The 22,652-nt window shown below is 32.4% G+C and overlaps 1 protein-coding gene across 1 annotated transcript in view; it reads right to left on the minus strand.

The window, feature by feature from the left end:
* Positions 1–22,652, minus strand: part of LOC113393609 (glutaredoxin domain-containing cysteine-rich protein CG31559-like) — a 92,761-nt gene that overhangs the window by 40,281 nt on the left and 29,828 nt on the right. The window contains exon 2 of the mRNA XM_064218476.1: positions 12,946–14,576. Within this exon, the coding sequence (XP_064074546.1) occupies positions 12,946–14,394 (1,449 nt within the window). The 5' untranslated portion in view covers positions 14,395–14,576. The remainder of the gene's footprint in view (positions 1–12,945; positions 14,577–22,652) is intronic.

Raw genomic sequence — 22,652 nt, forward strand, 5'->3', positions numbered from 1 at the left:
CCGTGACTCCTTTTAAAAATATATATTGTAATTTCGGCTTTGGCAATTCTTGCCAATTAAATTATTGACCACAAAAGTAAACAAACATCATGAACGTACATCTGGTCAATAATTACCTTTCCTCTTGAGGACGTTCGATACTTCCACCACTAGCTTCAAAAAAGAATGGCGTGTATACGATGTAATTACATCCAACCGCCAAGTCCGAGATGAAACATTAACACAGATTAACATAGATATTCAGTGGGGCGGATTGAATCCACAATATTCGGTCAAGATTCACCTGTTCTAACCACTGAGCAATCTTGACTATATTGAGGCAGTTGATCTAAAATTGATTTTGTGGTTAAATATATGAATGCATCCGTAAGATGATCTGGAGTAAGGGCTGTCTGGTATCAGATGGTAACATAAAAATTATTTACATTAAAGCTTTAGGTAGATAGAATTGGAGCAAAAACGCAGCAATTTAAATTCCACTAACACACTACAGTTCCTAATAAAGATTCTACCGCGAACAACTGATACGAAAATTCGTTTGATCCGAAAATTATTTGGACTAATTAAAATATCTCAAAAATATGAAAGTTTAATTTAAATATCAGTAACAAATAAATTCATTTGCATTTCATTATTATTATTCCTCTGGTTAGGATAGACTAAAGCTACCAACCCTAATAGCACGAAGTTATTTACATAAGTTTGGATCTCTGTCTATCGAGAAAAATAAGTTTCGATCTATAATAAGTATTGTGTTACATCCCTGATCAACCTACGAAAGTCATCACGCTACCGTTACCATCTACCAGCGCTTACCATTAGATTACAACCAGACCTAAATCTGACGAAGCGTGTCCAATGACATTAATATTAAAGTTGGCGGTTTGACACAAATATATTACGGATGTCTGTATTTGTGTAAATTCATGCATTAAAAAAAAACAAACGATCATAGCCCAAATGTTTGCTTATAATTCTAATAGTTAAGTCCAATACGTTAAGTAAATGTCACACTAGATGAATTAAAACGAACGGCCCTGTAAATAAATTGTCGAAGCAACTATCTATAATTTTTATAATGAATACTTTTATTTGTTATCAATAACTTCATAAATATAAATTATTTTTGTTTATAAATCGATACAACATTCACGAGAAGTCGATATAAATCGCTAGTACAGTACAATAAGAATATATTGTACAGTATAAATTATGAGATGATACTGCACAAAGAAGTGGGAGAAAGTAATTGACTTTTGAGTCTATTGTAATCTATGTGTTCAATAAAACAATGACGTTGCGTGAGTAATAATTCTTCCTATGAACACAAAAACTATCATGACAAGTAAAGTTGATATCATGTTGACATCATAACAAACAGTAGTTATATATATTAAACATATATTTGTGTCATTGTGTCTTTACGCTCATCAGTCATTCATCTGCCAAAAAAAATAAAATATATTGTTGCGGTATTCCATTTCGAAGTGATCCAAACTTCGAGAACATTCAAGATCGGATCGTAAATATAAATGGTTGCACTTCTTACATTGCCGAGTTTATAGGCAAAGGATACGTTATAACATAAAAAGGCTCTTACACTGGTTTGATGTAGTGCCTTATTACTGGTTTAATTACAAACAATACTTAATTGCCGTACTCGTTTATCTGATCTTTAGGAGAAGGATTTGGCCTTATCGCTAAGACAGCGATTTCTTTCAGACAACTTTAAATATAATGACATATAAAAGAAATAAAAATAACCTATTTTTACATTACATTACATTAACAGCCTGTAAATTTCCTACTACTGGGCTAAGGCCTCCTTTCCCTTTGAGGAGAAGGTTTGGAGCATATTCCATCACGGTGCTCCAATGCGAGTTGTTGGAATACACATGTAGCAGAATTTCGTTGAAATTAGACACATGCAGGTTTCCTCACGATGTTTTCCTTCACCGCCGAGCACGAGATGAATTATAAACACAAATTAAGTACATGAATATTCAGTGGTGCTAGCCTGGGTTTGAACCCGCAATCATAGGTTAAGATGCACGCGTTTTAACCACTAGGCCATCTCGGCTCAATAAAAATAGCGTATATACGATTAAATACAATTTATGCAAAAGAATTGAAATAAATACTAGCGAAACGATCATAACTAGAGAGTAAGATTTAATCAACATTCGTTATGATAAAAACAATAATATCAATTAATAGATACAATTTCTGTGATCTAGACAATAATAGCAAAAGAAAAGAATAAACGAAATCAAATCGATATAAAAGGTAATGTAGAATTTATTATATACTTGTTAGCATATAAACGATATTTATTCGCCACAGTGCTCTTAATTCGGCACGTCTCAGCCTAGCATAGCAATATGTCATGCAATATCATAGCAATCGATTCTAAACCTTATTTCTGTTAAATGTATTATCTTAATTCCGTTGAATGAATTAGGAATTTATGACGTACTTTTTATTGTATATTTTTTTTTATGTTGTTAATATGTACACATTTGTTCCGTTAAGCGTTTGAGAAATTATTTACTTGATTCATGAATTATTGATACGTTTAAATGATTTTCATGATGTCGTTTTAAACACTAACATGTGTAATTTTTTCAATTGCAGTTTAAACTGATGCGCTCATCTGTAAACATTACTAATGTTAGCAACTTTGTAGTTATTTGATTTGTGAGTAAATTTATTACGATATATCGTTTAAACTAGCTATTAGTGTAATTGTTTTTAGTACTTATTTACGAAAATACGATTTGTTTAGGTTTAATCGTTTCAATTAAAACTTCAATTAATAATTCTCATGGTTACAAAAAATACCTAAAGCTGTATTTTTCTTATTATTTTGTTAAATATATTATTTATACAATTTTAAACTTTATGTAATTCCATTCAGAATTCAAATTAGTGTGTCTTCATATAAATGTGAAAGTATGAATGTTACTCAATCACTCAAAAATAGCCGGACAGATTTAAATGAAATATGGAATACAGATAGGTTATACCTGACTTAAAATAAAGGCTACGTAATCCCTGTATATACAGTTGAACTGCAGTTTAATTATTTAGTCGGCTAATCTTGAATTACCCAACCTGTCAGGAAACAGAGAAAGTGTTAGGCGTTTGTTATTTTTTCTTGCAATAAACGATGCTTCTACGTCAAATCGAGACATACTGTCCGTGATTGTTATATCATACACCGACGGTCCGTTGATCTAGTAACTTGTACGGCACTCGAGGTCCTGAGTTCACATTTCGAGCCAAGCAATAAAAATTCAGTAGCATTTCCAAAGCAAGATAATGGAAGAAGTTTACTAGTGTGGCTCGGAAAGCAAGAAAAACCGGGTCATCTCACTTGTTGCCCACGTGTTATGATCGTAATTTGTGAATAACAGCCATATCAAGAAAGATAATGCTCTCGTCTGTTTGCGCACGTACTTATTCAAAACGATATGATCTATAAAAAATCTGATTTCCAAAAATAGGTCCGATCTTTAGCCGCATCTTAAAAGTCGACCCCCTTATTAATCAACCTCATTTTTACATCTACACATATAATAAAACTGGAGTGTATGTTTGTATTATTAAAATAACCACTTTTTACTAAATGCATGTACCGTGTATACATACGCATGTGTATATAGACGGTACATATACCAAAAGACAATTACAATTGTTGTCTGTCTGTTTGTTCCGGCTAAACTCTGGAACGGTTGGACCGATTTTAACGATACATTCACTGGGAGAAAGCTGATGTAATAAGGAGTAACTTAGGCTACAAAATTAACTTTATTGGTAAATTCAAGCGCGCTCGAAGTCTACACCTAGTACTAAATATGACCGACAGTCTCAACTATATCATTTTGAAATCGCTATTTAGTAAATAAAATTATTAATAATATTCATATTAATAGAAAACGTATTGATGTCGCGACGCCCAGTGGATTAACCGGTCGAGACATTAATATATGTACTGTTGGCAGCAGAAAATCCTTAAAACTCGATGCATTTATCAAGATTATTAGACATTTATTAGATACACGTTGGATGTCTATGATCTTACACTCGTATAACATATACGAGTCGTAATGTGAGGTAAATGTACTTACACATGAATGTGTTATGGAACGGAGTTCTTTTACACGGGTTACAGTAAAGTGAACTGTCCGAAACCGTCAAGTGAGACAAAAGCGTTACGTCCCCTTCAGGCGACCTTTCCTACTATTTTCTTTAGCTCTATTTCTTTCTATTTTATACGGTTTTATATATATATTTAAGTTATAATTCGCATAGATTTTTTGCTAAAAAAAATATTTCTTGTCATTAAATTGTTCTCAAATGTTGTTCATATTTTTCATTGTCCGTTTTTTATTATCATTAAATTGTTCTCAAATGTTGTTCATATTTTTCATTGTCCGTTTTTTATTACATAATACATAGCAAGAGCATCTTCGTTCCAAACAGGTGTTCGACGACACCTGCCATTTAAAAAATTTAAATATCTGTATTTCAAACGCAACGTTTTTATGAATTGAGATGGTGTATTACTTAACATAACGAAAGGCATAGGCACGCTCTAAGCACACAAGTATTATATATAACTCATAATTCGTATATATTGCGTATAAATTATATTATTTACTCCATATTTATCAATTGGTTTTCTATAAACTTCATCTCCTGGGAATCCCGGCGACGTATATGCTGGGCTAAAGTTTTATTAATCAAATTCTGTAGCCGACTGTACGAATATGCAAATACTTAGTATTTTTTACGCTGAATGAAAGTACTCGTAAATACCAAGGTTGAAACGGAGTTCCTTAAACACTGTAGCGTAATATAAGTTTAATATTTTGTTTTATTTTTTATCGTATTTAATATTAAGTACATATTTAATTTTTTTACTCATTTTATGATTGGCTGCTCAAATTGAAACAGCGTCAAATAAACATTAAATACCACTTACATATAAATCAAACTGTTTTTCGTAATCATGTGCAAAATTCAGCCTTGACCGAATTAATTTGTTTCAATTCATCTCATCTTTAAGCAACAATATAAGTACTTGTATCAAAATATTATTTTCAGCGAATTTAACAACGAAGTACTGTAGGAGATAAGCAGTTTCTAGGTGTAAAATAAAAATAATGTAGCGTCATGTTAAAGAAAAAAAGTATTGGAACGTATTTTACGTTTCTCGATTGCGGGTTTGTTCACATATGCAGGTTGCCTCGGTTTTTTTTTTTTTTAATATTTGCTCACACTTGGTTAATCTCATATTTTATAGCCGCTTAGCTATCTCAAAATAAAACTAAAGGTACATCAAAAATTTTCAAACCAATCAAACCGATCTTTTTTTGCGGTAATTTTAAGCAGAATTTTTAACAGTTTTATTTATACTTATTTGTATGGTTTCAGTGAGTGAATGCAAAATTTCAGCTCAATCTGTTGATATTGAATTGCTTAAAAGAGGTTAAATTAAAGACGAAAAAAACACCTCGACCCTAAAAGTGAAGCATGATTTCGATTAATTACGATTAATGAAAACTTTCTAACTATAATTTGTTATCGTAATGTTGCTATATATGAACATACATTTATATGTATATAACATTGTTAGATCTTAACATAGATCATATTAAGATATAAGATAACAAAAAATGGAAATTGAATATTTGTAACAACATTAACAAAAAAGTCAATTAATTCCATTCCTCACATCAATAAAGTTGAGTTGTTTAAGCAATAAAATTGTTGTAACATACATATTTATAAATATTTTAAAATTACAAACATTAAAATAAATTTCGCTAGTGAATGTATCATAGTTCTTTAATATCAAGGACGATTCACGTCTTTATATACACACGGAAGACAAACATTAATGTACATATATACTAGTATATATAACAAGATGTAAAAAAGAACTGGACGAAGGTCGTTTTGATTTTTAATTGTCACAATAAAAAACAATTGTCGAACAAGAAGTAATATTCTTAATCAGTCGCTATCGACTGTTTAACATCAAATATAATATTTACCTTGGTTTGTAATAAATATCAAGATGTAAGGTAAAAGACCGGTAGTAAGCAAGAAGAAGATCGGTAGGATCCACTAGCTGGTTTTGTTGGTTAGGTAGGCGGACGGCCAAATGGGCCAACTGATGGATTGACTATTCATTACAACGCCAATTTGCCACTAATCTTGGGATCTAAGAAGTCCTGTCATTGTTCCTGTATTTATACTGGCTCACTCGCCCTTAAAACCGGAACATAACGCCAATGCCAAGCAGCGATGATTAGTATTTAATTATCGCTGTTTGGCATTAGAATATATTATGATGATTGGGATTTACTCAGACGGGCTATATGTTGCGTTTAATTTGTTGGAATTCCAATAATAAACTAAAATAACAGCCTTTAAAAGTCCCACTGTTGATGGTTTGAAGCTTATACCACTAGGCTGTTCCAAAATTTGCCAGAATTTCATTCGCTGAATTATAAACGCTATGTGTAAATTACATTTGTCAAATTAATTTTAGCATTAATTAATTTTGTTTATTTAAAAGTTTACAAATCGTTTGACATTCTAAAACGATTTAATTAATTATTAATTAAATATTCTTAATGTATTAACAGTTTCACATTAACATTTTAATTAATAATTTCTCATCTCTTAGATAACAATACTCGTAATTATTATAATCCTACTGAACAAATTTACATGTCACGCCGTAAATAAAATTTAGTTCCTAACTATCACTATTAAACATAACGTAAAGAAACGGATGAAAATAACGAGAGAAAATATCGTTAAAACAAAAAAACGTTATCAAAAATAATGATACTCGGTTGCTATTAAATGTCAATTGCGACAAATTGAAAATAATACGATAGTAATGAGCTGTCTGATTCAATACAAATTGATCGGATTATGTAGCAAAGTAGTAGAAATCTAAGCTAGCTTGGCCGTGTTCATAATGTTTAATGAGCGAGCGATTTCTCGATGCTCGTAAACATCGATTTTATCATCTCGATACGAATAAATTGAAGTAGAATGCTTAAAGAATGTTATTTTAATATATCGTTAATGTTCTTGTAATTTATCTTACTGATATTCTAAATGCGAAATTTTGGATGGATGTTTGGAACTTAGTCGCGCAAGAATAACTGAATGGATCTCAATGAAATTTGGCACAGAGACGTGTCATTCCAGACTATAATGTTATATTCTGGAATAGCACATTGATTACCTTTCATCCTATATCTATACTTCTATATTTATATTATAAATGCCAAAGTAAATGTCTATCTATCTGTTGCTCTTTCACGGACAAACCACCGAACAGAATTTGATGAAATTTTGTATGAAGAAAGCTGAACTTCAAGGAAGGACATCGGATTTTTATGGTATTTTATACCTAACTTCTGAGCGAAGCCACCGAAGTAGATTTATTCAAATGGTTAACTCATGGTTGAAATAAGCAAACATAATGACAAAAATGATGATAATGACATGATTTCCATTAGAGATTTTTATTTATTAAGAAAGTTACAGCCTGTGAATGTTCCACGACTAGCCTGGGGCTCATATCCTTTGATTTTTGAAGCACATACCACCAAGCTGCTCCAATACGGGTTGGATACACTGTAGCATACTTTCATCCGACATATGCAGATTTTCTAACGACATATTTTTTCATCGACTAGCATAAGATGGACTATAAATACAAATTAGATACAGGAAAATTGAATGGTGGAGACGTGGTTTGAACTAGAGTAAAATATTTATTGTATGTTATTAGAAAGAAACGTACATAACGTCAATATAAATTAACAAATAATTTGTAATTGTTTAAATTTAAATTGAATCCATTGACCATATATAGAACAATTACAGCATACGTTTCTAACGAGACAAAGCAAATACATTATTTTTTTGTCCAACTTTCCCAGCATCGCGTATTTCTATTGAATCATTATATGATGTCTCTTCCTCTCATCGTGAGATCTTTGCAAGGAAATGGCATTTTTACTTTAATCACTAGACTTGGAAAAGCGGGAAATAGTTGACAGATGTACGTTCAAGGGCTGTAATTATTTTGATTTTAAGTGCGATAATTATAATGTGGTTGGTGTGAGATTACATGTTATTACTTGACAAAAAAATTAATGTTAACTTGGAATTATGTTTGTCTGAATAACGGGTATCTTTTGTGGGAATATTAGGATGTTTGAATGCAAAGATTGGTGAAAAAATTAATTATCGATCTAATGACGATGAATTAATGTCGTGTTGGCGGATATGCAGATTTACTCACGGTTTCCAATCACTTAAAACCTCTTTATACGATCAATTTATCGTTAACTATCTATATCATTGTGATGTTCCAGTTTGCAGGGTGAGTGAGACAGTGCAATAACATATAGCAACAACATAATCAGCCTGTAAATTTCCCACTGCTGGGCTAAGGCCTCCTCTCCCGTTGAGAAGGTATGGAGCATATTCCACGACGCTGCTCCAATGCGGGTTGGTGGAACACACATGTGGCAGAATTTCGTTGAAATTACACACATGCAGGTTTCCTCACGATGTTTTCCTTCACCGCCGAGCACGAGATGAATTATAAACACAAATTAAACACATGAAAATTCAGTGGTGCCTGCCTGGGTTTGAACCCGAAATCATCGGTTAAGATGCACGCGTTCTAACCACTGGGCCAATATAGGCATATCGTTCTGACGTTTCACAATCTTGGTCTGTTAGAACTCACTTCGAACTCACAAGTGAAATGATGAAATTCGACTTACGGTGATACGCTATTTTAATAGGTATGCTTTAAATGTTAAAAAAATATAGTAAATGTCGCATAATATCACTTTCTGATATATCATGATCATGTCCAGTGGTAAGTTTATTTATTCTTACGGAACAGCTCTACTGATGGTCTTATTGTATAACAGTTTATTAAAAACGATAAGGTAAATGTCAATATTATGTTAAGATAATTATAACTTAAATTAATCATTCAAGTCAGTGCCGGATTAACCACGTACCAAGAGTAGCAATTGCTACGAACTCCCGAAAGGGGATCCCGCATATTTATGCCCACTCATCTCTCCCTGAGTGTAATTTTTAAAAAAAATTGTGTAGTCAGTCAGTTTTCAATTGTTAGTCATTAACAATCAAATCTCTGACTTTTTGTATCGTTCAGAGCCTAGCAGGGCCTATAATCGACTATACTGTCAATTACCCACAAAAATGTAACCTGAATGTAATGGTTTTTTTACCACTTTATACTTAAGAACACATAGCAGATCAAGCGCTCTTTGAGATAATTTGCTACGGGTCTCGCCCTTAATCCCGCACTGATCAAGTGTATTAAGGAATAGTATTCATTTTACCACGATAATGCCCTGTTAAACTTCTCGAGGGCGATAAATATTTGGACGACAAAAGTTTTGTACAAATTCTATAATTGACATTTGTTTGGATACAATACATTACACAACAAATATAGTATTATCAGATTGTCGTGTAACTTTTTTAAGCAATCGTTCAATACAAAGATGAATCTGATCAGCTGTTCCATAATAACGTCTAAACGTAATACGTTTTGAATCGGTTGTGTAAAACCGACGTAGGCGGTTAAAATGTATACGCAAATTATGTAAGATCGATACGAGTTTATCGACTTCTTAATTATGTTGTAATTACGAATTCAAAATAGTTATAAATATATTGATAATAGAAGTCTATTATATCTTACCTAATCTTATTTAAAGATTATTGAGCTGTTCACAGATCAAAACATTAAAAGAATTTAATTAACAAGTTATTTTAGTCAAACAGCTTCCTCTATGGACTTTTTTCTTACGTTCTAGTTTGTTTCATTCACGGTTGTATCAGTAATGGCATTTCATTTATCAATTCATTTCTAGTCCGATATATTGGAAAACTTTGTTGCTGTTTTGAGCCACAGAAACTGATAGTGTATCACTTTTGAGAATGCTTTTTCGGGAGACGTGCATATTGAAGACGGGTTACGAAAATATTTCGGTATCTATTTCTGACGAGGAGATTCTAGAAAATAATGTTAAATTAGAAGTTATCGCTTTTTACATAGAGAAATATGATGATTAAAAACTGACCGATTTCGATTATAAATTCTCATCGGAGGATTGCGTGGGAGATACTTACGAGTGCGTACGCAAACGCAGGTGTGCTCTATTCCCTCATTCAAGCTTTTTATGGCATGTGTAGGCAGGTGGCTAAATGTGGTACCTGATTGTAAGTGGTGCCGTATGAAATTTCAACCATTTCTTAGTTAACTTTTGGAACTAAGATGTTATGGCTCTCGTGTATGTGATTACACTGACTTACACACCCTTCAAAGGAAACACAGCAATATTATTTTTGACACTTGATGGTAACATATATATCTAATCGGTAAGTGATACCTACTAAGATTGGCTTTCAAAAAGATCTACTACCAAGCAGAAAAAAGAGACGACAATAATTCGACACACATACAGTGAAATCCGGTCAAATGCTTTATGAACATTCTAAGGCTTTACAGTCTACCGCAGCTAAATTCCTTATTCAAAAATAACCCAAGCAATCTTATTGACCTTACACCTTTGAACCTAGGACTTACATCGACCGAGCAATTTTACCAATGAGGCAATATATATAGATAAGCATTATAACCAAAGCAGGGAATCTGCTTGTAATCATTCAATGTCAAAACAATGACAATAGAACACGTTGAGGTATTTTCTTTTATCGTTTCGTCTATTGTTTGAAGTAACGTTCTTAAACAAATTCTCATACTCAATCTCGTGGCATTGACAAATAACTTGTCATATCATCTGTTTCATTAGTTTCTTATCATCGGACAGATTTGTTAATGATTTTATTGCTGTTATTAAAAGTTCTACTTAAATAATACTTGGTGGTAGGGCTTTGTGCAAGCCCGTCTGGGTAGGTACCACCCACTCATCAGATATTCTACCGCCAAACAGCAGTATTCAGTATTGTTGTGTTCCAGTTAGAAGGGTGAGTGAGCCAGTGTAACTACAGGCACAAGGGACGTAACATCTTAGTTCCCAAGGTTGGTGCGCATTGGTGATGTAAGGAATGGTTCATATTTCTTACAACGCCATTGTCTATGGACGGTGGTGACCACCTACCATCAGGTGGCCCATCTGCTCGTCCACCTACTGATATCATAAAAAAAAATCTTAACGAATCTTTCAGAATTATTTTATTTAAGGATACTTTTTCATAAGTTTTTATTTTGACATCAACGCTAGTCACGTTAATAGTCTAAATTTAGAGCGGGTTCAACTTCGGAAGTGTTTACTTTTTAGTAGTTTTTTTCAGTTAGGCATTACAAAAAATAACGTTTCTTTTAGGAGTTTTATTTGATTTAACACTGTAACATGACGATTCAAAAGTGCTTTTATGAGTCTACTTGAATAAAGAATATTTTGATCTTTATAAAGATATATTATTTCGGCAAATATTAATTCGTTAGCTGTATATTTAAGCGTTAAGTATTTATTATTTCTTAAATGAGAAAAATGTGTAGTACATTAATTTTGAATAGTGACTACAGTCTATTATTGTAATGCCGACTCGTTTTAGATTAATGGATTATCATGTCCCAGTGAGGATTAAAGATGCGAATTCCCTGTGGCATGAAAGGGTTCCTCTGATTTCCAAGTAATCAAGCTTCAGAGACCTACGTAACCCTCGCAAACAATTGGATTAACCAAACCATTATATTAAATAAGGATATTATTAACGTAACAATTATTTTGTCAGAAATATTTGACTTAAACAATTGTTTTATAAAAATTGACGAAAGTCAGTCAAAATAATAAATTACTTTATAAATATGAATTTTAAATCGTGACACCATTGTTAGATCTTTGAGAGTTATGATAACTTAATAACATTAACCGAAGTCGTGGTATAGTCATATACTGTCATGCGTATAAAATTAACCGTCGTTTAAATGACAATAGGCCTTTGTTGAGCAAAGAATTAACCAGATCATCCGTTAATAATTACAAATGTAATTAAGACTTTAATTGTTGCTTGTTACTCGTATTATTGTGCCATTGTTTAAATATTATGAAGGTTCTCATTTAAATATTTCAAAACTTCTAAAAACAATGCTGTTATAAATGATAATGTATATAACAATTTTGTTTTATGTTTAGACGATTTCCTAAACATATTCATGAGTGTTTTTTATTCTTGTATTTTATAAATACTTGTATTCTTTCCAACTGTACAATTTATTTTATCCGATAGATAGATTATTATGTATCTCATGGAGGCAGAAATTCCGATTCTCTTGGTCTCTTTGTATTTTGTGAAATAAATACCTATTTGAATCGTAAGACAAATTCTATATATAGATAGCTTATGACCATTTAAATATACTTGTTATGTATAATATTTAGGAGGCGTTCAGTGACAATCACACGTATCGAAAAATAAAATTACAAATATCCTAATTCATTAATGATCTTTCAATACAAAAACATAATTAATTATTTGTTATTGTCGACTATATCGATACGTCGTATTCGGTAGTCTTGCACCTCAATAAAACGGTCGTAATACCCTAGGGTACGTGCTTGCGTGCACTTTCAAATACTTGACTGTGACCTCTAAAATCAGTACGTGTATAATGAGCAGTTAGTGCAAACTTTCTGATTCGTAATCTACCAGCTTGACATTGTAATGGGCACTAAATAAAAGAAATAAATAATTGTCTCATTTTTACTTGAAGTTTTTGACGCGCAATTAATTCCGACTAATGCGTTTTTGACTAAGCATTCTATCGTTGTTTAGTAAAATAATAGTTGTATTTAATATGCTCTAATTAAAAAAAAAATTAAGACATACCTTCGTCGTGCTTTGCATCTGAAGAAATGTCGCAATCCCTGCACGAACGCGGTTTTTTACACCACGAATTGTTCCCTTTGAACTTTTTATAGTAGATGGTGCTTCCTCACTTTTGTAATCTTTTATTCCCGCAAAATATTCAATTTCCGATAGCTGTTCACAAACACTTTTATTTTCACTCACACTTTTCACCGACATATCATCAAATTGTTTTTCATTTAAGTGGAAGTCATAAAATTTGTCCGTATCGAAGTAGTGGCTGCTATAACATAAATCGTCTTTCATTTTCTCCGATTGCTTTCTTTCTTCATACGTGCTCTTGCTAATAAGGGGCGTTTTGGTTTCAGTTACCGGTAGCAATTCCGCACTGTTTTTCTTCACTTCGCTATTAAGCTGGGAAACTAAACGGAACGATGTGAGTTGAGCGCTTTCTTTTGATATATTTGCATTATCATTAATATTCTGACTCACTTCCTCATTCCGCTCAGTCTGCAACTCACTTTCAGTTTCGACCGTGCTGAGTTTCGCTGAACGATCTCTAATGTCTTGAAGAAGACCTTGTGGTAGAAAGCTGCCGTCTTTATTGTTCGCTTTGGCTAGCGCTTGTGGCGCTGCCTCGGAAGACTGTTTCTTTTCTTTTTTACTCGCGTCGTCGCTGTGACTTTCGTCGGCGTGCACGCTTCCATTTAACTCGCTACTATTTAGCGAGTCACACGATATGTTTGAGTCGTTATCTTCGAAATCGACCTCGCTTTGATTTCTTGACTGGTTAATTACCGTAACGGAGACTTTCTTTGCGGAGTTAGATTTTAATGTCTTCTTTTTTGGAAGTGGTGGTGGTGTACCGTCAAGGTCGCTGCACGTACCCGAATCTAGAGTGTCACTTGGAGAGCATTGGCCACTCGACATTACGATATTAGACATTGTGTTCACGTACGAATTACAATAGATGTACGGTGGTTTATCCACCTTTAACATATCCTCATTATCTAAAATTTTCGGCCGACTCTCCTCGACGTTGAGTCTGACTAAGCTGTTGTTCTTCTTGCTGTTGTCATTGATTTTATAAGTATCAAAGTCGACATCACTTTTGAGATGGACGCTTGATATTTTCGGCGCCTTCGGCTTATCAGCATCCGTGTTTATTCTGATAGTGACCACGTGTGGACCGTTGGTGAGTGCGTCTGCACTAGGAGCGATCGCGGGTCGCTCTGGCTGGATCGCCGCTAAATATACCGTTGTTGTTGGTGTCTTAGAATTAAGGACAAGAGAGTGCATCGAACTTAGAGAGTCCATGTCTGAACGACTATCGGCGAATCCGTTCACTCGAAGGCTAGTATCATCTCCGGTTATCTGCGTAAAAGTAGTCGATCCGGTAATTTGTTTCACTTTAGGGGGAAGAGGGGAGATGTACTCCAAATTGGGGCGTGTAGTCACCTCCTCCATCATGTCGCGAGTTAATAAATAAGCATAATTAACTAACGGTTCTTTGAATTGCAATTCGAGTCAGGTCTATCGTTTCAGATTGTTGTTGATGTATATGGCATAATGGTTCCGGTTGCTTCCAGTGGGTCACTAATCACTGCCGAGCATGCACGGCTGGCCTGTTTCGCTCTACGATATTTATTTACCTGAAAAGATAAATTCTTGGTTAACAATTGTACGTATCACATTAATTTTATATAGAAATATAATTTTCATAATAATACTACACTACAAACGTAAATGATTACATGTATTACTAAAGTAACAAAACATTCATAAATAATATACTTTTGTGGAATGAATATTTACATAATTTTCGTCGAATATTTTTTTCACTTTTACGTGTAACGATATAATTTGTGAAAGGTACATTATATATAAAGTGTTATTATATAATTGTCTAGCGTCTATTATTATCGAAGTTTGCATAAATATGGCGTACTAATGTAAACGTTCTACAAACAATGAAATTATGCAATTATATAGGAAATTTTGTTTTATAGTTATAATGTTTATGTTGCACGCACGTATATTTCCGTTACGTGAATATTTACCTTATTACAAATAATATTACGACATAAATTAACATTACATGACGATGTCACTTGGTCACTAAGTAATCGAAATGTGCAATAATTACGTTGAAGATACGCCTTTAATTTGCCATCGATTTTATTACTTAAATACAGTCGGCGAAAAAATAGCAATTGATAACCAAAATATTGTAACACAATTTTTAATTCGATTATTGTGGTTTTTTATAAATAAGATGAATGACGGCCACTGATGTTCTGTTGTAATCTAATATTGTTATTATGTTTTAATGTCAGTAGCTCTAAGTGATAGCTTTATATTTAATTGAACGCTGTAACTTGACTTATAAATACTTGAAAATACTTGAATAAAGAATATTTTGATATTGATTTTGAGTCATTTTGAGGTTGTATATATTGTGCTGTAAATACTATTAGAATTGGGTTCACCAAGTAAGGTACGACGAAATATAGGGCGCATTGACTTGACATACGAGTTCACATACTATAAATAAAAGTAGAACCTCCACTCCGAAGACATTGTACGACTAAAATCATAATTGAAAATTAAAAAAAAAAAACTTTGATATCCTTAGTCATCTAGCTGTGTATATAAATGATACAACTTATCTAAAAAATACATTGAATAATACCAACAAAAAAATTGACCTTTTTAAAAGGTTAAGAGTACAAATACTTAGATACCATATTATCAGGGCCGACTGTACATTTTTATGGACGTAACCATTGATAGATTTTGTAAGAGATTGCGACGTTACTTACTATGGTATAAATTCAAGTAAGGCGGTTGTAATAGTTACATAATATACCTTCGATAATAACTAAGATAATATTTCAATACGATTTTTTTTTTAAATATTATTTTCAAATTCTTACATATATAAAGTTTAATTATAATACTATAAAGTGTAATTTAATAGGCTATTTCTAGACCCAAAATTTATTGAATCCTCTTATATATTAGTAGAATAAGCCGATTTTTGTCCCAGTGATTATGGGACGATGGCTGCACGTAAAATATCTGTTATGGTCTCATTTTGAAGAGCTCCAGTCGTAGATGAGCAGAAAATTAAAGAGGATTCTTGATTGCAATTAACTATATAAAGAATTAAATACTTATTAATAGTTACTGGCCGGGTAGAGAGCGGCGCTATGGCTGTATAAAAAATACAACAAAACAAAACATAGGTTTCGAAATTTGTAAAAATATTTTGAATAAACGCGAAGTTTCCCGTGCTACTAGAATACCTAATTGTAACTTGAAGCTATTTTTTATATGTCAATAGCTGAAGAGAAGATCTGTAAAGTGGATCTGAACGTGACATAATGTTTAATCTAAGTAATGGAATTTTTATTTGAAGATAGGACGCTGAAAAAGTAAATGTTTTGGTATTGGTTGATCATACATAAAAACTTATTTTTTATAATTATCACAATAAACGAAAGTGATTTTTATTTTTATCGGTTAGCGTAAGTGAGTAAATTATAATTAAAATAATTTTATTGCTTAAAGTATTTTCAAGGGTGCCGTGCAGATTAAATTGTTCTGCAATGGTTTTTTATCCAGTTAATATTATATTCAAGCCACGCGTTGAGTTAGTAAAAAGTTATAAGATATTTCACTCGGATAATCTTCAGTAGTACTGGTCCTGCGCTAGAAATCTTTTTGGTCACCTTTAATTTTGTATTCGCTTTTATTGCTTCACTATAATGTTCCGCACGCTCCATCTGTATTTTGTTTTATAATCTGTGACATTGATGTTAATTTCGACGCCAATTCATTTATTCTAACTATTGAAAATTACTAGACTATTAATATATACATAAATAAAATTATACTAATCTCACTTCTAATCGGCAACGATAAAAATACTTTATTTTTGGTATATAAAATAAATTCTAAGTATTAAAAATGAAAGCATTATGTAAATAGAATCGTTTCTAATTACACAGCTTAAAAAAAAATTGAAAGTTAATATGTAGTAAAAAAAATAGCCGAAGAAAGTTGTTTTTTTATAAGCCGGTAATATAAGTCTTTAAAAATAAAAATTATAATATATTTTTTTAATACTTTTTTTTTCATTTTGATGGTCATTGTTACAAATTACATTATAATTATAACATCAGGCCATTCCCACCTTCCACTATTTCTTCAGTCAGCAAGACAATTTGTACTCGGGATTAACCGCTACCGAGAAGCGCTTCAGCTCAAAATACCCACTGAAAAACAAGCTATACACACTCTCACGAGGGCATTATGGGATCGCATGCTACCGTCACGCCCCGACGATTGGCCCCTAGTTTGCAAGACCCAACCGTGAATATTAAAAAAAGGGTTCAAACAGATTTCGAATAGACATCATAAAATTATGATTAAAGCCGTCGAACAAAATAATCGATTGGAACAAAAACAACTTTCCCAACAAAATATTGGAACGAATCGATTTTATAAATCATGTTACGCGAATAATTTATATCGATTCGAAGCGAGTCGAGTTATACAAAGAAAAACGTAGATACTTGGTTTATTTAACGAAGATTCGCATACTATATTAAAAATATAATACGAGACTAATAATGAAATGTAATATTTCTACTAAGATCTGCGGGCCAAGTGGCATAGCTTTTATGAATTTCGTGGCAAATGACAGATGGTGTCGAGATCGAGAATCGCTGATGAATCAAGATCGATCGATCGATTTGATTTGACCACGATCAACGATTGACGCACAATACTAGATTATAATATACTTGGTAAAACCCACCCAGATCTGCTGTGTAAAAGTGTGCTGCACAAAGCTTCTACTTTGGTGAACTGTGACACCGTAACTAAACATGATGATACACACTGCTATAAAATATTGTGGTCCCACTAATATATAATCTGAAAAGTTTAAAAAGTCCTCAGAAAGAAACATCGATGTATCAGTTAGAATCGTTTTGTAATCGGTCAGATTTTATCGTATCAATGCGAAATATAGGCAAACAAGACAATCTATGACTCGACGTACCAACGTCACGGTCTAGGCAGAATTAAAATTTAGCCGATTTCTTTAAAGTAACGACAAAATATGTATTGTTTTGTCGCCTTATTATCATGTCATCAAGATTCACTCACAGCCAAGACAATACAACAATGTTGAACATTTTTTTCAGATATTGTATTGTCCTTATGTAAAGGTGTCGAATGTTGTAACTAGTCCAAGAGTTTTTATTGTGGCTCGTAAACATTCGTGAAGTATTCACGCAGGATTATGCTTCAGATTTTTAGCTGTACTAGAATAATATAGTTAATATCTCGCTTGTGAATTAATGATACGCTATTTTGGAGAGCTGAAGCCAGGTAAGTAGTAACCACTGGTCATAAGTTAGCGACGTAAGAAATATTAACCATTCCTTCCATCCGCAAATACGCCATCAATCCCTGGGGAATTAAGATATTATGTCCTCTGTCCCTGTATACAGTAGCTCGGTTCGTCCACGGTGAAGAAAGCCTGGATAATCCGGATGAAAACATTACAAATGTAACAACACAATGTAAGCTCCAAACCCCCTTCAAAATAAAAGAGAACTAAATATTATATATATTTTTGTCAATGTCGCATTTAACTGTACGATATTTTAAGGTGCGGTATTAGGTGTTCAGCAGTGAGTCCCAAATATGTTCTTACAGAAGAACACTACAGTTTATTACCTAAAACGTAAATTAATTCATTTATTTGAACTATCTCACAAACAGATTACAGCAAAATAACTTAAAAATGACATTATATTTGTTAACGCTCATCAATACCTTATTTAATTACATTATAAGTTCAGCCAGCATTTCGCGTCAATGTTTTTAATTATTAAAGTCTAAAACTTCGTCGTGACATATACCGACGAGGTATCTGACGAAACTTGTTAATGTTACAACATTTTCCGAAAAGTATAATGTTTCTGCACGCTTAACTTGGAACAGCGAGTCTGAAAAATGAGTACCGTCACTAATTTTTTCATCATCGATCATCAGTAAAATTCTAAGTGAAGTTAGATGATACAACCATTAACGGTAATTGTTAATTCAAGTATCATTGATGATTTTTCGAAATTTATTCAATTTGTTTGAGCTTCATCCTTTTTTTATACACCCGTGGCACAGTTTAAAATTTAACAACTTGTGTTAACTTTTAATGATAAATACTAAAAAAAGTTATGACACTATATAACCTCTTTATTTTATTACATAGATGTCTATATTATAAAGTTAAATTACAGAGTATGTACTCTGTAATTAAAATGATGGGAATACTTTTTTATTTTTTATTTTATGATATAGGATGGCGGACCCACCTGACGGTATGTGGTCACGACCATAGACAATGGTACTGTAAAAAATATTAACCACATCGCCAATGCGCCACCAACCTTGGGAACTAAGATGTTATGTCCCTTGTGCCTGTAGTTACACTGGCTCACCCACTTTTCAAATCGGAACACAACAATACTAACTACTACGATAGAATATCTCATGAGTGGGTGGTACCTACCCAGAGGGGCTTCCACAGAGCCCTTGCACCAAGACTACTGAGTTTCTTGCTGGTTCCTCTCGGTAGAATCTACTTACCGAACTGGTGGAAACTTTACATTCAATTCTACACTGTGACATTACGATTCATAGTGCTTTTATGAGACTAATAGAATGAAGAATATTTTAATTTTGTTTTGGATACTGAAAATATATGTCAATTTTTAATTATATTTTGTAGATAAATACTCTATACGATCTGTGTTCTATGATAAAGTAAGGAACCTTTACGAATGTGTGCTGGTCAACACAACCGCTGTGTCGGTTGAACGACGGGACGCACATATAATACGAACAAAAACAAAAGTTGTTTTCTTTATAGAAAATTATTATTTCTATTGCTTTCATATCTAACTGGTTTATAATTGAAATGTTTCTATATGTCTTTGCTATTTTATACAATGATAACTCCATTGTTTCATCAAATTATTGTCATTGTTATACAATAAGCGCAAACATTTACATGAACAATAAAAATACACAACATTGACTTTAATTACAATGCATTAAAGTGTAATTTCCTTTGTTTGTATTTGATAACGATTGCATTGTTTACTCACTATTGACAATCGCACTTTCACTTAGCGTCCAAGCTACTTTTGTGACGATAACGCGTTTTCTTCAGTAAAAGCGTATGATGTCAAATGTCAAGGTAGGATTTGCCCATAAATCATAAAATGAATTGTCGGGAAAAGTGGAGTCATTAAATTTATCATTAGTTTTAGAAAACTTCTTTTGTGAAAGCGAATAATTTCGCTTAAGAGAAATACATTATTTTTATTATCAGATAGTTATATTAATAAATTTATTGAGAGGTTCGGGGTATAGTTAATGTAACATCATACTTGAAATGAAATCACTTGTATGTAAAAAGGACACGTATACAGCGTGATGGAAAACTTTAAATCGGGTTATCGCACTTAGAAAAATACATCGTCGGAAAATAAAAATAAACAGTACAATAATGGCTCAAAAATTAAAAAAAAAAAACTTCTATAAAATGAATGAAAGAAAATAAATTTGTTTTGTAAAATTAAAATTTTGTATGTTTGTGACAATGCGTGTTTTAATTTTGTCTTATGACTTTTCGTTACAGTTCTACAGCAATTGCAAAAATATGGTATTTACACTAAAAATATATAACACAAATTTCGAAAAGTTATTGATTTTCATCTCGGTCAGTTTTTAATTAAGAGTGCGTTGTAGTCAAGCATATTATTTTTATGTCGATTTTTTTTTCATTCTCTTGTTGGTTTTTTATTACGTATTACTTTATGTTATAGGTGATATGTTTCTATATGACACAATATACGCTTAAATAATTTCGATTTGATTTTTGAATTATCTTTTTCTTTAAATCTTTCTTGTTTTATTAGAGCACGTCCATCTTAACCGCTGACTGCGAGTTCAAACTCAGGCAAACACTGCTGAGTATTTTTATGATTTTTTTATTATTATAAAAATCATCCCGTGCTCAATGGTAAAGGAAGATATTGTTAAGACAAAGCATGTGTCTAATTTCAATGAAATACCAACCAACCCTAAGGGCTGCTACTAAACTTTTTTTGTAGCCCTTTATTTTCTATTTGTATACAATATCATCATAACAACACGTAGATTTGTTTTTTTTTTAATTGAGACCATATTAAGACTAAAGTAAGCGATAGGATCCCTCGGAAACCCTGAAACATATACTATAAACTACATAAGCAAAAGACCAATAAATAGTATTACGGAATGTATATATTTATGGTAACATGCGAAATGACAATAAAACATGTTATTAACTTACATGTGCAAGTATTTATGTACACATAAATAATAATACGCATGTGATCGTATTAACGATAAATTAACACGATGTATACACACGCAAGAAAACTGAAGCTGAAACAGTTGAGGAAAGATACGTAAGCGATTTTAATGAATATATTGCAATTTAATGATGTTGTATGTTGTTTAAACACTTACATATAGTATTATTTATTATCAACATTAGTTATTGTTAGTTGAACCGAGTGCAGACACGTTACAACCAGTATGTATGTACTAATAAGAAATATTATGATTTAAAAATAGAATACCGTTTTTATATTGAGAATAACCCTGTTAAATTATGTATGTACATCACTATAATGTTGTTATATTATTTTAAAGACATCTTTTATTTCATTACATTGCACTTGTATTTTAAATGTAGTTAGATTTTAGATAGCATTTGTGACTCTGTGGGTTGGAATTTGAGCATTGTTGCACATCACGGTCCCCTTAATCTGGGTAATTCAACAACCATCTCACTACGAGTACATTCTAAGGATGTTAATGACAAACAAATAAACAATAAGATGTAATTTGCAGGGTATTGATTATTTTACTTCTTAACTTGTATTGGAGATATTATAAGAGAAGATTTCCAAGTTAATATAAAAATAATAGGGGGGAAATTCTACTTGCATATTGTAACTTTAAATAAACGTCCTCATTGCCATGCCGTTTCGCTGTTTTTCTAACACAAAGATTCAGTTGAGGTTCAGTTGACGTTGGATCGTAAAAAAATACGGAACGTATCGTAATTGTTATTATAAGTATGAAGGCTTCTCATTCAAGCAGGGTGGCGGAATTACCGAGCAAGCAAAGCGAGCAATTTCACACACATATGCGTTAAGACGTTTCCCTGTACCGTCGCACGACATGAATTATAAAGACTAGATGATGAAACTCTGTGGCGTTTGTCTGGGTTCGAACGCAATTGAACATAATATCATTTAGTCAAATATGTTGTTTATTTTGGATTGAAGTTTCTAGTTTAAGTGTTTCTCTTGTATATGAACTTCGCTCCAATATTTTCCACGGTAACTTCGGCTCTTGTTGCTTTTATTAATCTATACATATAATAAAATTGGAGTGTCTGTTGGTAATATTAAAATAACCCATTTACTAAATGCATATGTATGTATACACGGTACATATACCAATATAACATTTTTTACAATTTTGTCTGTCTGTCTGTTTGTTCAGGCTAATCTCATGAACTGCTGAATCGATTTCGACGGGACGGATGTAATAAGGAGTAACTTAGACTACTTTTATTTTAGAATTAT

This window comes from Vanessa tameamea, chromosome 22 (genome assembly GCF_037043105.1).
Source record: "Vanessa tameamea isolate UH-Manoa-2023 chromosome 22, ilVanTame1 primary haplotype, whole genome shotgun sequence".
Classification (NCBI taxonomy): domain Eukaryota; kingdom Metazoa; phylum Arthropoda; class Insecta; order Lepidoptera; family Nymphalidae; genus Vanessa; species Vanessa tameamea.